Raw genomic sequence first — 20725 nt, forward strand, 5'->3', positions numbered from 1 at the left:
ATCATCACCTTCCTCTGCTGTGCTTCTCCAAGCTGTGTTTCTCTTATTGGGCTACTTCCTAATGTCAAGCATTTCTCAGTTTTCAATAGTTGCCTTACCTCTTTGCCAGACTAATACCTTGAAACCAACTCAAGTTTTTTAACTGTTTTAAGCAGGAAAAAAAAAAATATCTATCTTTTGTTTTTCTTGTTTTCCTGTTCCTTTTTTATTTGAAGGGCATTGTTTTTACTCCCATGTTAATACTGTAAAAAAAAAAAAAAAGACAAATCAACCTGATCCCTCAGTTGCTCTAATATAAAAAAATTTATCCCGTCTAATTTTAACAGGGGGGACAAATAGGCATGTTACTGAAAATTATGTAACTGTACTTTCTTAATGCCTCAAATTGTACAGTATTAGAGACAAAGGTATATTTGAAAGTCCTTATGCTTAATTTCCCTAAGTCCTGGTGAAAGCATTCACCCTAATACATGAAAACATATTCCCCTTGCACCCCCGTCATACTTGCTAAGTTGATAGAGAGGGTCTCTGAGGAGCTTCAAGACTGTGACCCTGCACATGCGAACAGTCCCATCGATTTTCAGGTTAATTCAGAACAAATGATCAAATCAACAAAATGAACACCTGAGCTCTCAAATGGGTGGCTGATAGGTTGAAACTGCCCTACACATGTAATATTTTTAAAAATCTGAATTATCTTCCAACACTTAAAAATCAAGAGACTGTACCCACACACCCAGATTTCCCACTTCTGAAATATTAGCTCTCAACACGGAGCTCACATTCTCACAACAGCCATGGTGGCTGGGGCTGCTCACACCCCCATGTACAGTGACCCCCCCCCCACTGTACATGACCACTCAGAGCCCACCCTGCTTTTCAGCTATGTGACCTGGTCGCCAAGACAATTTCTCCCCCTCTAGAGAGGGCTCAGAGTCAGATCTGGCTCTTAGCTCCGGCTCATCCTTCAGCATCTAAATACTTACTCAGCTCAGTTCAGTCACTCAGTTGTGTCTGACTCTTTTCGACCCCATGGACTGCGGCACGCCAGGCTTCCCTGTCCATCACCAACTCCCAGAGTTTACTCAAACTCATGTCCACCGAGTCGGTGATGCCATCCAACCATCTCATCCTCTGTCATCCCCTTCTCCAAGGTTCCAAGTCCCCTTCTTCTCCAAGTAGTAAGTAACACTTACTATTTGGGTGCAATTTACTTAACCTCTATGCCTCTCATCTGCTCCAAAAGATCCATTTCCTGCATAGATCATGGCAAGCACTAAATAACACAAAGTCAAAAAGGACTTAGCATAGTACCTGGCACATGGGGCTGAATGAATGATGATAAATGTTGTCGTCATCATCATCATCATCAAATGAAAACGCATCCAAGGGACACTTGGGAAGATGCAACTTTCCATCCAAGTCAGAAAGTTTCTGAAATCACCATTTCCACTTCCTTAAATGTATGTATTATTCAGAAGAAATCTACGTTACTAGGGACTCATTAAACTTTTGCTTCCAGGTATCAGGATCTTGCAAGCCCAGACTCCACATATGTGGGAAAAAAACAAAAACCTACATAACACCTGGTTTTCATTTAATTCCTCAGAAGAGCAACATATTGTTCAGAAATATTTTTATACGCAAATCAATCTGTCCCGTACCCCTGAGAAGCTTCCCCTATTAATATAAAACGAGAGAATACAAGCTTTTGTCAGCCTGAAAAAAATTTTATTTAACTGTGAAGAAGAATTAATTGCTGCAATTAGCATCAAATTTTAACAAACATACGGCTGTAAAATGTTTGTCTTTCACTATAAAGGCTTTGGAGTTCGCAGATTGCCATAACTGACACCTCTGTAAGAACTGTAATTAATTGGGAACTTTTACAGTTCAATTACAGAAGAATAAAGGAATGAAAATTCAGTCATCGCTTCATAATCTTAATGCAACCTATGTAAGTGGAAATCAGTAGAAAAGTCTTGTCAATTAAACTTATAATTTGAGCCAGAAGAAACTAGATGAGAGGCTAAATCCAATTATTTATAGCATTCTGGCAAAAGTCCATAATGAATTTTTAGACGGACTGGGGGAAGAGGGAAAAAAAATCCATAGAAACCTTACTAATAAACTCTCTTGCAATGGCCTATTTGGATATTAATAGCACCTGGCTGAACACGTCATATTCTGATGGTAAGTTAACTATGCTATAAAGCCTTAAGTTTTCCTCAAATGTTGATTTTGGCTACTGAATATTTAAGAAAAAAAGAAAATTGGTATAAAAAGGGTTAAACTATGATCCTTATAACCATTTTACTTCAGTCAGTAACAGTAAAGCACAGCCCAACCCCCATACAATAATGTGAAGTCATAACAGGCACCTCGTTTATGCAATAGATGTTTTTATAAAGCTAACTTTTTTTTTTTTTGCAAATCAAGTCACTGCAAATGACTAAAAAAAACCCTGGATGTTTCATCTTGTGAAAAGAAACACAATCTGGGAGTGCAAATGCTCCCCCTTAGAAGGCATCTGTGCTGTGTGTCTGGATCTTAAGCCGGTCTGTTTTTAAACAAAACCAGTACTACCTGCATTCAGAAAACAAGTGAGACCAGGAAGAAACGTCCATTCCCGCTGCCACAGCGAAACTTCAACAGCACTGTGGCCTTGAAGAGTGCGGCACTCTCCACTTCCTTTCTCTGTTTGGAAATCTCTCTGTTTGCCAATTACTCTGACAATCCTATGAGTCACAAAAGCCACGTGGAGACTAAGGCGTTCTGAAGGTGCATCCTTGATCACTTGGTCCAGAGCAAATTCATCTATTGCTTCCTGTGCAGAACTTTGCATCTCACAGACATAATACTGAATACGGTTCCTCAAAAGGATTCCAAAAAGACTAATGTCATTCTTCAGGTACGTTGATTTTTTTTTTTCCATTAAGGAAAAGAACAAAACCTAGATGCCCTTTGGCTTCTAGAGCACACCATCCTTCCTGGGTTTCCTTCTGCCCCCACTGGCTGGGCCGTACCAGTCTCCTTTGCTGGCTCCTCCCACATCTTCAAAATCTCTTAAGAGCTGGAAGGTCCAAGCGCCTAGTGCTCCCTCCTCTGTCTCCATCCTTTCTCCAGTAAACTCATCCACACCATCGCTTGAAACTGCATCTACAAGACAACCACTCCCCACTATGTCTCCACCATTCAGACCGCCCCAATCCAGACTTATGAAACGAAATGCCTCTTCGCAGTACCTCTGACAGCTCCCAGCCATCTCCAAAGACACAGGGCGTGTGGGACAAAGAGCAACATCAGGACTCAACGCTTTGTTAAAGGCAAAACTACAGAGGCACTAAAAAGATCAGTGGATGTCAGGTGCCTGGGCAGAGGGAAGGATGAACAGATCACCAAGGGTTTTTAAGGCAATGGAAACCATTCTGTATGTTACTGTGATTGCAAATACATGTCATTGTACATTTGACAAAACCCAGAGAATGTACAACACTGAAAGTGAACCCTAATGTAAGCTAGGACTTTGGACAATGTCAAACTAGGTTCAGAAGTTGTTTAAATGAGCCTCTCTGGTGAGGATGCTAATAATGAAGGAGGCTGTGCTTGTGGGAGCTCAGAGGGGCTATGTAAGAAATCTCTGTACTTTCCACTCAATTTTACTCTAATCCAAAACTGTTCTAAAAATTACAGTATAAGGACTTCCCTGGTGGTCCAGTGGTTAAAACTCAACACTTCCAATGCAGGGCATGTGGGTTAGATCCCTGGTTGGGAAACTAAGATCCTACATGCTGCATAGTGAAATCAAAATAAAATTGCAATTTGTTAAAAATAATAATAATAAAGTATTAAAGAATATAGCTCAACTGTGAATGAACAAAGCGAAAGACATCTAAAAGCTTCTCATTCCATGTCTGTTCCACTGTCCCAGGGTGTATTTCTTGCATCCCAGTTAGAAAGGCACATGATGCTTTTCCTGAAAGACCTCCAGAAGAAAGGAGAGTGTGACATCACTCACCAGTGTATACTCGCTGACATCCACAGGCACTCTGACTCTTCTCATGAGGTTAAACTTTAAGACAGGCTTCATGAGAACTTTCTTAATAAGACCCCGATCTCTTAAGCCCCCTAGACCAGTGGTGTTTCCCACAAGTCTTTCCCAGCTCCTGAAGAAAAAACTGACCAGTGGGAAAGACATGGACTTCCAACTCTAGTACCAAGGCCAGACTCTGGACCACTCTTTCATAGAGCAGGAGATGAAATGAGTAAGACTCACATAGCTTCGTGCAACATCTGAACATTCAACTTGTCTTTCCCTCTCCTTTTCCACTTCTCCAAGCAGCTGTCCGAAACTAAGAGGAGTGAGGTCTCAATTTAGTTCTTGAAGAGGATAAGAAATTAATCATCCCAACTTGTATCTGCAGAAGTAGCCACTGATTAGGTATTAGGTGATACTGAAGAATCATCCTCACAGCTGACTGGCATCACCACCTAATGTATCCTTCAATCTGGGACACCTCTTGAGTGAGAAAGGAGTAATGAATGATTACACCCAACTACTGAAATTAAACTGGGCCAACAAGGATGTGTAGTTATCCTAATAAATTAAAGAGCACTACTATATACTAGGGACTACTCTTGCTGCTTTTCATGTATGGACTAATTTAATTCCCACAACAACCCAAAGAGTAGGGACTGCATCACCTCTACTTTGCACACATGCACACTGAGAAACGACACCAGGAAGCTTGCCCGAGGTCGCACAGGGCAAGTGGGAGAGCTGGGATTGGAACCCAGATGGGCTGATGCCGCTGCCGGTCACCACCCCAGTACTGTCAGTGACACCCAGCTTAACGACATTCCAACAGCCCCAATGTCTACAGTGTTTTAGAATAAACAACGTTAACTGTTGTTTTTCACAGTCCTAAGATTTCATTCCTGAGAATTTTTTTTTCCCTCTCACATCTAACTGAAATTAGTCCTGCTGCACCTCTGGAATTAGAATGAGCAGAAATAAGCCCAACTAGAGCCAGCAAGCAGCTGGCCACTTCGGTTTTGCGTGTGTTGCCTATTCTTGTTATTTGTGGCAGTTGTGTTCCATAAAGTTACTGTGAACACTGAATTAGCAAACCCTGAACCGTTACTCCCAAGTGGAAATACAGAGATTCCCATAAGCCTCTGATCACAGTAGTTTCATCAACTGATCGATAGATAACCTTCAGTTTCTTAGCACTACATTCATGCCAACAGCCCTGTCAGTTATGCCTGAACAAAGCTTATCTAACACACGTTTCTCCGTATCATACATTGCAGTCTTCCTGTCTTGGGAACTCTACACAGTACTTCAGCACTACACGTGAGGGCCACTTTAAACAGCAAAATCACCCACCCCAAAAACCCACAAAAGTGCAAAAAATGTGGATTTAAATAGACCACAAGTCTGAATGACTACAAGAACACAATAAGCATTGATTTGGCATTACAAATAAACTTTAGTAGGAGGCAAATAAACAAATATGGATACCACAAATAATGAATATCAACTCTTCATGTCCCTCACTCACTAAGGTACCAAGCCTGTGATACAAAAGCACAGAGACTTCAGTTCCAGCCGGCAAATCTGAGTGCGAGTCACCAGTCAGACACCCACTAGCTGATGGCTGTGGGTAACTTACTTTAACTTCCCCCTGAGCTGTCTTTCTTCAACTGTAAACTAATACTGCCCCAAACCTTCTCTTCCTTCAGTCATATAGGAGCAATTTCAGTAGCTTTCAATCTTGAGTTCTATTTTCCATTTCTCATCGTTCTTCACTACCAAGTCTTCACAGAGCTAAGTTCCCATATTTGTCATCTGCTATAGAATTCAGGCTGGGGCTTCCCCAGTGTCTCAGATGATAAGCAGTCTGCCTGCAATGCAGGAGACCTGGGTTTGATCCCTGGGTCCAGAAGATCCTCTGGAGAAGAGAATGGCACCCACTCCAGTATTCTTGGCCTGGAGAATTCCAGGGACAGAGGAGCCTGGTGGACTACAGTCCATGGGGTCACAAAGACTCACACAATTGAGTGACTAATACTTTCACTTTCACTTTTTTTCCATGGAGTCAGGCTAAACAGAGCAACATGGTCTGATCTAACTAGCAAATGAAATATGATCTGTAGGTACAGAGGCTTCTCAAAACTTTTCGTTTAAACTTTAATGAGAGGGGGAAAAAAGATGCAGAATAATGTATATCATCAGTATGTTACATTTTTTAAAAAGGGGGACAGTAAGAGCTAATTTATATTTGCCTGAATTTGCATAAAGAAATGCTGGAAGCTGAAACAAGACATCTAATACATTAATAGGAAGTGAAGGGTAACAGGGTCGACAGAGAGAGGGAATGAGCAGGTGTCTCCAAATACAAGTACGTATCATTTGATATGGTTGTACTTTTACACCATGTAAATATATAACTTATTTAAAACACAATGAAATATCCTTTCCTGCAAAATAATGAGCCAAAAAAAAAAAAAGTTAGAAGTTCCAGGTTCTAGCCTTAGCTCTGATTCTAGTTAGCTGTGAGGCCTGAGATAGTCTGTGGGTGCCAGGATGGGATAGATGGCCTCTAAGCTCCCTCTCTATCCCAAAACTGCACAGAAGTAGTCAGTCACAAGACAAAATAAAAGAGTAAACCGAAAAAAAAAAAAAGAGTAAACCGAACTTGTACCAAAGTGTTTACTAAGAGAATAAATTAACAGCAAGTGAGCGCTCTCTTAGCCATGCTAACATGATTGACACGTTTTACAATTTCTATCTCCTATTTCAAATAAATTATCTGAATTTTTAAAAACAAGATAGTAATCATGAGAAATTTTAACAAAACCAACTGTTACCTAAGGACATGATACAAAAGGAGTTCTTAGTAAAAATGAAGCATAAATAACTTTCCCTTAAGCGAGATTAACTGAAGGTGTCCAAATCTCCCAGATTTGTAAATAATTCAGAAGCATGGAAATCGAAGAATCATGCACTCTAGCTAGAAGTATGTTCAGTGTTTTGAACCAAGACATAACCCAGGCTCTATTATTTTTCAAATAAAAATCTTCATATTGTTGTTAAATGACCAATTTAATATGTTGTAGAGATGTTTATTAAGTTCCAGTCCGTACATCCCAATTGCCCATTTAATAAAGTTACCAGCAAATATAAAATCAATAATAACAAATGACTAGTGTGGGACTTCTACATATAGAGACTAGGCTGACTTGTATTTGACCTAAAACATCTATTAACAAAGTACAGCATGGGGACTATAGTTAACATTTTACTATATTTTTGATAGCTGCTGAGAATGAAGCTCTTAAACATCTTCATCACAAGAAAAAAAATTATCACTATGTACAGTGATGGAGGTTAACCAGATTTATTATGATCATTTCACAATAGTTTATACAAATATCGAATCATTATGTTGTACACCTGAAACTAATGTTATATGTCAGTTGTATCTAAATTAAAATAAATCTATTAAAGACCATGAATCTTAGGAGACTAATATGATGAGGGAGCATAAGGAAAGCTAAGCAATTAAGAGTTAGAGAAAAGACACTTCCCCAGTTCCCCCACCACTCTGAGGTCTTGCTTTGAGGGGTATTCCTGCTCTCAGGTTTCCATAGCATGTGCATTCATCCCACCAGATCACCAGGACAAAGATTTCTGCCTGCCATCTTCACTGTTGTACTTCCAGTGCCTAGCATATTGTCTGGTACACAGACAATAAATTACATTAAATAAATTCCATTAAAGAAAGTTAACTCTAAAACACTTCATTAAAGAATAAAGATGTAATGCTCAATAAGAATCTCATATTCAGAATAATGCCTATCTCCCCAAGAAAATAAATCCCGTAACTCATGTGGAACCACTCATTTAAAGTTCCTAGATAGAATAAAGTAGACAGAGGACACCCTGGCTTATTTTAAGTATAGGAAGAGAAAAAAAAAACGGATATCTACTGCTTTTCTTCATTTAAGACTCGGGCTGTTTTAAAGACTGAAAGAAAAGTAAGTCAACATCAGTGCATAATAGTGTGTACGGTAGGCTATAATTGTATCTTTTTAATAATTTATTGATTGTTGGCTGTGCTGGGTCTTCACTGCGATACTGGCTTTTCTCTAGATTCAGCAAGCGGGGGCTACTCTCTCGTTGCGGTGAGCGGGCTTCTCATCGAGGCGGCCTCTCCTGCTACAGAGCAGGCTTCAGGGGTTGCAGCCCGTGGGCGCAGTCAGTCGCTGCAGTTCTCAGGCTCAACTGCTGCGGCACACGGCTTAGTTAATCCGCTGGCACGTGGGATATTCCCAGATCAAGGATCGAACCCAGGTCTCCTGCATTGGCAGGTGGGTTCTTTACCCCAGAGCCACCAGGAAAGCCCTATAACTGTATTTTAAAAATCATATATGCAGAGAACATCTCTGGAAGCTACATCACAAACCAGCTGGATAGGGGACTTCTCACTGCATATACCCTTTGGCAGAATTCGAATTTTTCACCAGGTTATGTATTATTCTGGGCAGTGGTGGGTGGGATGTCTCACCCACTGTCTGTTGGATGAAAGCAGAGCGGCCTCCTCCATGGGAATCAGCACCAAGCCAGCCCTCGACAAGGACATGCAAGGCTCACAAGGGAAAAGCACACGGAAAACTTCAAATGGGCCACAGACGTTCTAGACAAGTCAAACACGCACCATGTCGAACCTTGCCTACTGCTCAATTCTAGGCTTGTTGAAAGAAACACATCCACTGAGATTATCAAGATGCCATGCCCGTTTCCCCAAACACGGTGTCCAATGGTTCCAGGGGAAGGAAAAGGCAGCCCCGCGTCATCTGTTTTTCCTAGCTTGGATGTTCACTCTCGGAAAACTGTTCCCACATATCACCCTCGTATTAGAGGGTTATTCATGTCTCTACTTCCTCCAGGCTATCTTTCCCACATTAAAAACACTGGCAACGTGTACATCTTTTCAGACCATCCCTGAAAGGCTTTGTACTATAACCAGGCTCTCTAATGGAAGTCAGATTTCTGAGCCTAAGCCGCCGGCATTTGCAAAGTCCACCCTCTGGGAGACCAACCTGCCCGAGTTCACGTGCTGTATGGAGAATATACTGTGTAGAAAAAGCACTGATAGGAATCAGTAATTCTCCAGTGTGAGCTGTGATAACAGACTCACAGCAGGCTAGGGCCTCAGTGACCTGGTTTTTGACTTTTCAGTTATTCCCATCACCATTAGCTCGCTGCCCATGGAGCAGCTGACGTGCATAGGGATGGAGTGATCTTCTTAAGGATGAGATTAGGAGGATTCCTTATTCTGGTCTCAGGGAAGAGAAACGTGTTCAATAAAGACTCATCTTCAATGTTGGGGATTAAGTTCATCCCAAGAAATTCTGCAATAAAACAGTCAAAGGAAGACAAAGTTCCTTCAGTTTGAACATATAAGTTTCCAAATACAGAAGGTCTTCAAGGAGTCCAGAAGAATCTATTGTATTCAACAGTATGCAGGGGAAGAGTGTATGGAGTCTAAAGAACTATACTTCCTCTCTCCCCCGCTAAGTTGGAAATGATACCTCATGAGCAGAAAACAGATCATTCAGTCTACCTTTCAGAAGTATCAATAAGACAATACTCTGATCTTTAAATGTAATAAATTGGTAAAATTCTGATACTCTAATAAAATTTCATTCTGATCACAAAAACTGTGCTGTGGAAGTAAACTGGATATTAGCCAGGAAGACTGAAAAAAAAAGGGGGGATTAAGGGATAAACAAAGGTTACAGAAATGATTTTAACACAAGTGAGCTCCTGGGACAGCAAAAACACAAACAAGGTAAATTCTTAACCTGTATTTAACGTGAATTCTCAAGTGATTCAGATGCTCCAAAATTTAAACATACAGTAGCTAAATCATATAGGTTTTTAAAAAACCTTCCTCCTAAAGATTTTTAACTTAATGCCACTTAGTGAAATCCAAGAGAACAATTTCACGGTTTAATCATTTCTGATCTCTTGTGAACTGTACAGATGCAAGGAAAATTGCAACTTGTTGCGAACGACTTTCAAAGATGTCCTGGAAAACATCTTATTCCCGGCAGAGTTTTCAAAGATATCTGCATGCACACACAAATACATACCTAAGTGTCTATATAACTGAGTGTCAGGCATCAAATAGACACAAGATAGAAGAAAAGCAGGAGTTACACGGCAGGAAAACTTCAGCAGATAAACAAACACGACTATTGTACCCTGTTCTGGTTGTTCGTATCACTTCTCTGCTAGAAAAGAAATTCCAATGAACTCCCAATATACAGGCAGTTTTCTCGCTACAAAGGGACTTTTGTTTGAATCCCCCACAAGTGACAAGGTCAATCTTAACCAATCTTGACATTTCTATGGAGCCTTTCCACCAAATTTTTTTCCACGTTCAAATCATTTCCTGAAACCTATTTGAAATCCAAAGAAAACACTTTATAGATAATGTATAGGGTAAATTCTTTAACAAATGCCATTCATGACACACATTTTCCTCAGTATTTTTCTACAAATATACTTGCAAAATCTAAAATCACAAGGCTTGATTGTGATTTAATCCACATCCTTAAAAAGTTAAACTCAGTATGGTAATAATATACTGAATTAATATTTTAAACTGTGTTCACCTGTATTCCTAGCATATGGAAAGTGATTTCAGAATTTTTTTTAATAAAACCATATTTTCACAGCTTTTACACAAAGTTGACATTTTCAAAAGTTAAAACATTTTACCATGGGGTTTCTCTGTATTTACATAACTAACTAAGGGATAAAGAATTCTTTCATTTAAGTCCTAAGACAGACTTGCAAACTCATTTTTTATGAAAGTTTATTTTGGAAACATTAGTTTTTCAAAGAAGTAGAAGATTATAATCTGAATTCAGACAGCATTTCCCAAATAAACATTTTCTTTTCTTCCTTGGCGTTTACTATAAGCAACTTGGATGTCTTTTTAATTTTACAGTAGTGTTGAATGTTAGGGCATCTGATGAGATAGCAACTATGTAGGGCACCGTCTGTAATCAACTAGCTTATTTCTAGAGAATATTGCAACATTTCAACCATGGAGACACATTCAGAGACAGCTTATGATAAAGACACTGGAAAATATCCCTCACTTAGAGAACACTACCCACAGGGAAATGACAAGCCAATGACGTCTATGACATGCCTCGGAGCTGTGTCAGAAAACTAGATGCTCTTTGCTTTTAAGGTCTCCACATTCTAAGGGGTCAAAGACATTCAAATCGAAAATGCGTCTCATCACTCTCCACGACTAGCTTCATGGGTTAGATATATCAAAAAGAGCAAATCCTAACATTTTTCCAGATGAGTAATCCTTAGCAGAAGCCTAAAGTGAAATTTAGTTCTTTGGGCTGAAACCTTAAACATACTTAGAATATGTGTAATTTTGCAAATGTGGTCTAGGAGAATACATTCTGAAGAAAGAAAAAACTCACTACGAGTTTCAATTTCATTTAAGTAAATGACCTTAAATTTTCATAAAATTAATTGGGGTCTCAGTCTCCTCACCTGCAAAAGGGAAATGATGGTGCATCACAGGACACTCTAAAGGATTAAATCAGATAAAACAAGAATTGTTGGAAAAACACAAAATTGATGCCCAGAGGCTGAAGAGTAATGCACAGCAATTAGAGGCAAGATCCCACAAAAAATGAGCAATCAGAAAGCTTGAAGGAGCTTGCTTTTGAAACATAATTCATCAACCATCTTCCTTGTTCTTAAATCAAGTGCTAGATTTAACTTGGCTAAATCACAAAGTTTACATTAAAATATTTTCCATCAGCCGGAAAAACTGTGTGGTCCTGTGCTTGTTTAACTTACAACTGGCAAAGTCAAAAATCCATGTAATGGTTCAAAATCCACAGTTGCAAATGCAGTGCAGATGAAATACGGCAACTAAAATCCAGCCATTGTTTCTTTTTCCACGAAGTTCTACCCTAGTTTAAGATTGATAACTGCTAGTGACTAAGCTTGGTAACACTTTCGTCTGTCCCAACCAGGATCGTTAGCCAAGTTTAAATCTCCATGTGACAACTCAGAATCCACAGACTCTTGGAGCTTGCAAAAGCAATGCAAAAAAGCACATAATGGCCCAAATGCCTGCAAAAAATAAGCAGAACAGCCTGGTTGGCAGCTGGAGCGTGTCAGGGCCTGTTTTGAAGCCCTGGTCCAAGGAATGTACTACACACAAGCACACACCAGCCTGGGAAGAAGCAAATGGCTCCGTTTTTAATCCTAAGTCATGATTAATACACTTTATGATTAGGGAAGAATCCATTTATTTTGAAATCATTCAATGTCAAAATAAAGATGATCACTACATGTTGCAAAGCTCGCCACAACCGTCTTGAATTACAAACATGCACACCATTGCCCAAGAGTCTTTACAAAACGAGACTCGTTCTTTAACCTAGTCCTAGACCAATGCCGTCAGAGGCTAATACACAGAGGACGCACAATATATACCAAAGTCAATAAATACAAAATCTAGAGGTATTTCAGATTACCAGATTAGATGATCAAAATGACAGTATCAACAAAATCATTGCTATTTGAGAGCTTACCAAGTGTGAAACTAAGCCCTCTGTATGTATTATCTCATTTAATTCTATACCAACCCAAGGAGGTTAGATATACTATTATCCCCACTAGACATCAGGAAACACTTAAGATTTAGTTAATAAGTACTTGCCTAACATATTACTGAAATGTCTATATATATATATATATATATATACACATATATATAAATTTTTATTTATTTTTTTACATTTTGGCTGCGCCACGAGACATGTAAGATCTTAGTTCCCCGACATGTGGGATCTTAGCTCCCCAGGGATCGAACCCACACCCCCTGCAGTGGAAGCCAGGAGTCTTAATTGCTGGACTGCCAGTGAAGCCCCAAAATGGATATATACTGTAAAGATGGAGGCTTGATTTGTGCACACCTACAAAGCTTAATTATAAGAACACATCTGAATATAAACATTCTAGTTGAAAATTATAAAATGTTACTTAACTTGAATTAATGCCAGTCACCATTTGACAAGAATAGGGTGAAGGTAACACGTATGCCTGATTGTCAGGATTCCAAAAGGAGCGTTAGGGCAGAAGTCTTCAGGTGTCAACCATCAGTACATCCTTGTTTCCTGTCCACTGGCCACGTCCTCACCTGGGGCTGGGTCTCCTGAATCCCTTGGTCCAGTGTTCATCTATTTTGCCCCACTGCTGGGTTGAAGCGAGGTATCCTCCAGTGGTGTGGAGCCAAAAAGCGCATGTGGGCTCTGACTACTGCTCAAATAGGCTGTGACGAAAATCCTGCTTATAGACACACCTTTACTCCAAATTCATTAATTCCTGCACCTTCCAGAGGTGCTGGGTTTAAATCTGGTTCCTTCTTGGCTTTCTTCACTACCAATTTAAACTTTCTCAGATTATCTGAAGTACTCACTGAGAGTCTTTATGCTTTTTTTAAGGTTTCAAAATATCATTCATTGCTGGTATCTCTTTCTTCGTTTTGATTTTTTAAAAGCTTTTGTGCCTTTGTGCATTGACTATCCCATCATTTTTAATGGGATATCAGAAGGGAATAAATGTTAGAGCACATGGCAACTCAGTCATCTGCCTCCCATTAACTTTTACAAAGATTTTAGATACCCTCCCTGCTTTTCTTCCGTCTTAACTAAAAGGACTGGGTCTATTAATAAAATATTGGGGGCTCCCTGCCAGTCCAGTGGTTAAAACTCCATGTGTCCACTGCAGGGGGGGCTCGATTCCTGTTTATAGAACTAAGATCTTACATGCCGTTCACCATGCAAAAAACAATTAAATTTTAAAAATACATAAATATTTGTTGTCTTTATGCCTCTACTTGAAATGATACTTAAATAATGACTATTTATTACTTCAGACACTGGTTATTAGTAAAAGCTGAATAACGTGGACTAAAATACCCACATCACTGTAGAGATCTTGAGGGGAATTTCAAATTAATTTCTTTGTTGTTTCATCTCAGACTAGAGAAAAAGTCATCATAAAAGTAACTTCTGAATGTCACTGTCTCAAATGTCAGCTAAAGACGTTTGGTTTTAGAAAGAACAGTTTTTCTGTTACATCTGTGAAATAGGGCAATTGCTTTAGTTACCAAAAAGCTTTGTAAAGTTGGTACCAAATAAAGTTGGTAAACTTATACTGGATATTGTGGAAGCAAAGAACATTTGCTAATGAAAAACAATGGCAATAGCCATTACTTCAGGGCAAAACAGGTTCTACAACGTAAGGAATTCCATACTCTCTGGCCAAGTTAAATTTAGTATGTTTTTCTTCTAAAATTTAGCTTTATGAACTAGTCAGGAAAGACAAAAGGCTAGTACTAATACTACAAAACTTTTGATAGTTTACTATCGATGCCTTCAAATTGACAATTTTAATTACCAAATAGAGAAAACACTGTACAATATAGATACATTGTGCTGTTACTCAAGTAAAATGTCATTTTCTGTATAATATAGTCATTTTATAAAATAATATTGAAACATGCATTTAACAGTATCCAGGGTTCCATGATATTTTAATTTTAATAGAATCTGATTAAAATTAGAGAAAAGAATCTTCTGGAGAAGCAAGTTCTGGGTGAGTCCCATTTTGTCTGTTTACTATTACTGTAATTTACTTCTCCACACAAAGCAGAAACTGGAGAATCTGGCATTAGCTGTTCATTATATGTTGGGAACAAATTCAGTTCCTCAGGACACAAAAGCACGTTGATGGATATTTTTACTTTACTCGGCAGAAATTGAAGACAGCATAGTTTTAGCTTTCAATTACTTCCCAAAGAAATACCAAAGCTTTAACTTTGTAATGAGAACAAGAAAAACAAGCATGTCTCAAAGTTCTTTAGCAGCATATTTTTATAAGTTACAGATAATAGTATATACTATTATTGAAAAATGCAAATGAAATATTGTTAGCATAACCTAGACATTTAGAATGAAAACTCAGAATTAAGATTGAAAACATACTGTGTTATAAAAAATCAAAAAGAGTTTTATCTAGTCTTCATTGTGCAGAAAACTTTTTAATACAGAAGACCTTACTTGGACCTTAACCCCATAGCAGTGGGGTTAATAATTTAGTCTTACACAAAAGGCAATTTCCTTTTCTGATAGTATCAGTCTTTCACTATCAATAGAGCTTAAACTTAAAAACAAGTGGAATTAAGATCATATTCTGTCCCAAATTCATGTAAATTAATCATACTTGGTCTCTATTAATATGACATCTATCTATAAATTATTCTAAATGAACAGATATGTGAAAGCAGAACTCCTCCCCCCAAAAAAATCAAAAAAGTTGAAAGTGTTAAGTTGCTTAGTCGTGTCCAACTCTGCAATCCCATGGACTGTCCTGCCAGAATTCCTGTCCATGGAATTCTCTAGGCCAGAATACTGGAGAGGGTTGCCATTTCCCTCACCAGAGTATAAGGATATATACAAAGTATATACTACATGTGATGTTTAATAATGAATTAAGTATTCATTTCTAAACAAAAGTTATCTAGTACTACACTTTTTCATGGGATGTTTAGGGTTTTAGGACATCTTTGGGCCTCAAAAGACAGAGAGACCATGAACCCAGGGAGATTTCATGCATCTAAGTCAGAGGGAAATGGGCACAGTCACAGGTAGAAGGAAGTAGGTCCACAGCTGGGAGGTCAAAGACTCTGCCTTAGCACTGACCAAGGACACACTGGGACAGGATGTAGCTCTAATCATCCCAAGAAAAAGAAAAAAGCCACACTCTTGTAGGAGGGGTCAAATATAACACCAGTGGGGTTCCAACTGCCTCCCCATGTACGCCTTTAAAGAAGGTTACAAAAAATAAAAAATAAAAAAGAAGGTTACAAAGCAAACAGCTGCCTGGCCTACGGCAGATACAGGGGTGACAGGTAGGCATTAAAGAGAAGGGCGAGTTCTCCACAGTCAAGGGGCTTGAGAAAGGTCCACGCAGTGCTTCTTACCCTATCTGCTTCAATTCTGCCCCACCCTCCAGGTTCATTCAATGTTTCTGGGCTGAAATTCTGACCATGGTTTTCTTTTTCTCTATCCATGCTTCTCAAGGAGGACACAATTAGTATTTGGGTGGGACAACTCATGCTTGTCTGGGGGCAGCCCTACTAACATGTTTGGCACTTTCAGCCCCCATCTACTAATGCCAGCACAGTCCCAAGGTCACTGGAGCAAGCAAAAATACATTCTGAATGCCCCAAGGAGGCAAACACAAGGAGCACCACCAATTCAAAACCAAGGCTACAAGCTCTAGTATCTCATTTAAACCCACAGTGCCAAGAACGTACACAACTCAAATCTACATCTTGTGTCAAGATTTTCCTGGATTTCTAACCTTTTTCTCCTTTCAACTAGACATCTTCCCCTCATCCTCCACAGTTATTTTGAGCTTACCCCAAATTGAGTCCCCTTATCTCCCTCAAAAAGTCCCAACCTGCTTTTCTTACACCCTGGCTAATAAAACCATCATTCAAGGTCAATGAGGCAGAAACTGGGAGGCAAACAAAGCTCTTCCTCTTTCTCACCAACTTCTCAGGATTGTAAATTCTAAATATCCCTCAAGTCCTTCCTCTTAGGACTGCTATCAGATTCCCATCATCTCTGGCTATGTTTTGCAATGGCCCCAAATTAAATTTTTCACCATCTTCACCTCCTCTCTAATGTAAACACTGTACCACTATCATCTCCCAGGTCACCAGTTCACTTCCCAACTTAATTGCTCATTGTGCCCACCCAGCCTTCAGGAAACAGAAGAAAATCCTCAGCAGGAACACAAAAGCCTTCACCATCTTGTCTCCTCCTCTCCTCTGATTCTCACCAGGGGCTCTGGGTCCACAACCTTCAGCTTGACCTAAGTCTGCCCACCTGGGGGAAGCACCCTACTCCAGGATGCCTCCGCACACACTGGGGAAGCTCCACTGGTAACCACTGACCAGTGAGGACCAAGAGCCACAGGGCAGATGCTTCCTAGCCGAGATGCTCGAGAACCCAGGCATCTGGCAGAATAAGAGGCTCCACATGTATTGACGGAAATGAACAATTCTTTACATAGAGAATTCAGTAGGAATATCCACTGACAAATGTACACACCCAGAATCAGAATGGTCTTGTCCTTGTCTGTTTTCATGTAACGTCATCTTACACAGAAGGGCTTCTTGGTGACACTTACTGGCAAACAGTGAAAAACTCAAGCAATTATGAGGAGGACCAGACATCACACTATTGAGTCAAACCCTGAGCATGCAATGATCTTAGCCTCCACTAAATAGCCCATCACCTAGAGCTACAATTTTTCGTCAGGTAAAAGTAAAGCAATGAAGATAGTCTTGATTATGCCACACTTAATAATAACACACAATCTAATCAGTTTAGACACTGTTCATTTGTTTATTCAAGGAAAAAAATGAAAATTTTACGATTTCTTAAGACTGGAAACTCTTTCATGGGTCACACACTGAGAGTCAATCTTGGAGCCCAAATGCTGGAAATTCAACAAGCAGGCATTAATTACATAATGAAATAGGTTTTGTAAATCTTCTGAGCACTTTGAATTTTAAAAAGGCCATATTTAAGACTTCCCTGGTGGGTCCAGTGGCTACAATTCTGCATTCCCAATGCAGAGGGCCCAGGTTCAATCCCTGGTTAGGGAACAAAAGTTCACATGCTGCAACTAAAGATCCCGTACGCCACAAATAAGACTCAGCACAAGTGAAGTTGCTCAGTCGTGTCCGACTCCTTGCAATCCCATGGACTGTAGCCTACCAGGCTCCTCTGTCCATGGAATTTTCCAGGCAAGAGTACTGGAGTGGGTTGCCATTTCCTTGTGCAGGGGATCTTCCCGAAACAGGGATCAAACCCAGGTCTCCCACATTGCAGGCATATGCTTTACCGTCTGACCCACCAGGGACTCAGCACAGCCAGATAAAAAAATAAAAATAAATTTAAAAAAAAAACAACGCTGTATCTAAAATGAGTGTTTCAAACTTAAACTTCTGTAATGTAAGTTATTATGATACAGACATAGGATTACCATGTAGAAGCTAATCATTCTTAGCTGAAATATAACAAGAGATTAAATTACATAGGTAAGCATCTCTCCAAACTAAAACACTGCATTTCAAATAAAAACAGAACAAAAAATGTAAAGGATAAAGATGTTTCTTTTTTATCATTTAATGGAGGTTGAGATGTTTTTGTTTTAAAAATGAAAAATTGACAAAAAACATCCAGAATAGCCTATTATAAGTTACTATCAAAATGAAAACATTTAGATAAAATCATAAGAGATTTAAATTTTGTCAGGGAAATTCAAATAATCAAATGTTCATCTATAATTGAAATGAAATTACTTATTTCAGGGTTAACCAATTATGTATTTTTTTAGTCTCCATTTTACAGCTAAGTTGCAGAGGTTTAGAAACCTTCTCAAGCCTAACCTACTACCTGCAAGGGCCCAGGCTGTTTCTGAATCATGCTCTGATACACGAGCAGTGCTCTCGAGGCTCAAAGACTCTAGGACCCAAAACATCCTCTGTTCAAGAACTGCTGTTACTCATCAATCAGAATTGACCAGCAGCTTTCTCAAGAACCACTGATAGGCTGGGAGAAGTGGACTCATGGCCACACAATTCAAAGAACAGTTCCGAAGAGGAGTAAAAATGTGCACCGTGGTTTTCAGAAAATAAATTCTAATCAAAATCGTAACTCACATGCTATAGATATCAAAACAGTAATAATTCTGTGTAGCAATATAACTAATATAGAGATTCTTTGTCATAGTTAGACCAAAATACAAGTTAAAATGAAAGAGACTCATTTTGAAATCTGAACATCTATCAAACCAGGACACACCACCTAAGGCTCTTGTTTTGCTCTCTTCACTAAGAGGAGAAAGATTTTTCATTTCTCTTAACAAAATGGGCAAGAATGGTGCCCCCAAAAAAGCAATGGGCTGAACACAAGCAACGACTCAGGTCCTAAAAGAGGACTTTTCATGCTGCAGTGCGTGTCACCACCTGCAAACCACAGGCCTCTCTTCTCTAAGGTTCAACAGGTCCTCTGAACATGAATTTTTAAGTATCCATGTCAGACACAAGATTGCCAAGATCTTTTCTTGTGGCAGAATGTGGCTTCAGAAGTTGTGTAACTAGCATAAAATACTAGGAGCACTCACTGATCTGACCACGAATCCCATCTCTGCAGTAGCCCAAACTCACACACCAACCTGTTCATCACGGGACGTTCAATCCTGTAGTTCAAAAGGAAAATCTATCATACCTGCACACAGAGACGGAGCCAGGAATACGTTCGCATTACCATCACTGCCTACCTGGCTCTGCCCTAAAGTGACAAATGAACAATGTCCAGGCTCACAAAGGGTATTCACCCCCTGAGGCAGGTCCAGTCTTTGTGGACCCTGAAGACTATACAATTCGGAGGCCCTCTAAGAAGAAATCAGGCACTATCCCAAAAGATGCCCTTGCAAAGTAAGCAGCCTTGAAGCATAAGCTTCACAAGTGGAATGATAAACCCACCTTTGACTCAACCATAAAAACTGCCAATATTTGAACCATTTTGACCACCCAAAACAGCAACTTGGCACGCTCAATTTAGTACTGCTGCTCAAGGCTCCAGCACAGGCTACGTAGTTCCCTCAGGACAGAAGAGTTCAGAACTGAGGTACAGTGAAAATATAATAATAATGAAAGTTCTCCTGACAGTGCTCATGGAAAGTGAAACAGGGAAAACCTACAGAAATCATTATGGACACCACGACTTCACTTTAAAAATAATATATACACATCTTAAAAAGCAAGAGTGTGAAAATGTAAACAAATAATTTTTGTATTTAAATGTTATGATCATGAGTTACTTTTTTTCTTTTCCAACTAAATGTTTTTATATTACTGGCATAATTAAAGAGGAAAAATAAAAGGGATAAAGGGGAAGTAGGGAGAAAAACAAGGAATCCGGAGACCTCAGATACAAACGTCTGCTGTGTCGATTCACTATACACTTAGCATCTATTTACACGTCAGCAACTTGAAACAGACCTTAAAATTTACCTCAAGGGACAAAGATAAAAGCCAACTGAACAAATGAGAGGCCCCACACCTCTCCTGTTTAGAGAACCCAGGTGTTTGTTAGTAAGGGATGCTGCTGCTGCTAAGTCACTTCAGTCGTGTCCGACTCTGTGCGACCCCATAGACGGCAGCCCACCGGGCTCCCCCGTCCCTGGGATTCTCCAGGCAAGAACACTGGAGTGGGCTGCCATTGCCTTCTCCTAGTAAGGAACGTCTAAAGGCCAATGAAAGCGAACTTACTTTTTGCTGGCCTCACAGACATCTGTAATATTGGAGAAAAGATGGTGACTCTCGGTCTTCGTCATCGTATCACTCAGCGCTTTAGAATTTTTAAACATTCGTATCAAGATCTCCAAACTGAGTAAATACGAGTGTTCAGAGGATATGACTTCAAAAATAGCCTGATAAGGAGGAAGAAGAAATGAGTTATTAATTCTTTCAATTAAAGAATTAAATTGAGCTTTCATAATTCTACTATAAGAATAACA

General features: G+C 39.5%; 1 protein-coding gene across 1 annotated transcript in view; it reads right to left on the minus strand.

Annotated features, from left to right (window-relative positions):
* Positions 1-20725, minus strand: part of ARHGEF26 (Rho guanine nucleotide exchange factor 26) — a 134041-nt gene that overhangs the window by 81401 nt on the left and 31915 nt on the right. Inside the window, exon 6 of the mRNA XM_043473950.1 lies at positions 20478-20638. Within this exon, the coding sequence (XP_043329885.1) occupies positions 20478-20638 (161 nt within the window). The remainder of the gene's footprint in view (positions 1-20477; positions 20639-20725) is intronic.

This window comes from Cervus canadensis, chromosome 7, assembly GCF_019320065.1.
Source record: "Cervus canadensis isolate Bull #8, Minnesota chromosome 7, ASM1932006v1, whole genome shotgun sequence".
In the NCBI taxonomy this organism is placed as follows: domain Eukaryota; kingdom Metazoa; phylum Chordata; class Mammalia; order Artiodactyla; family Cervidae; genus Cervus; species Cervus canadensis.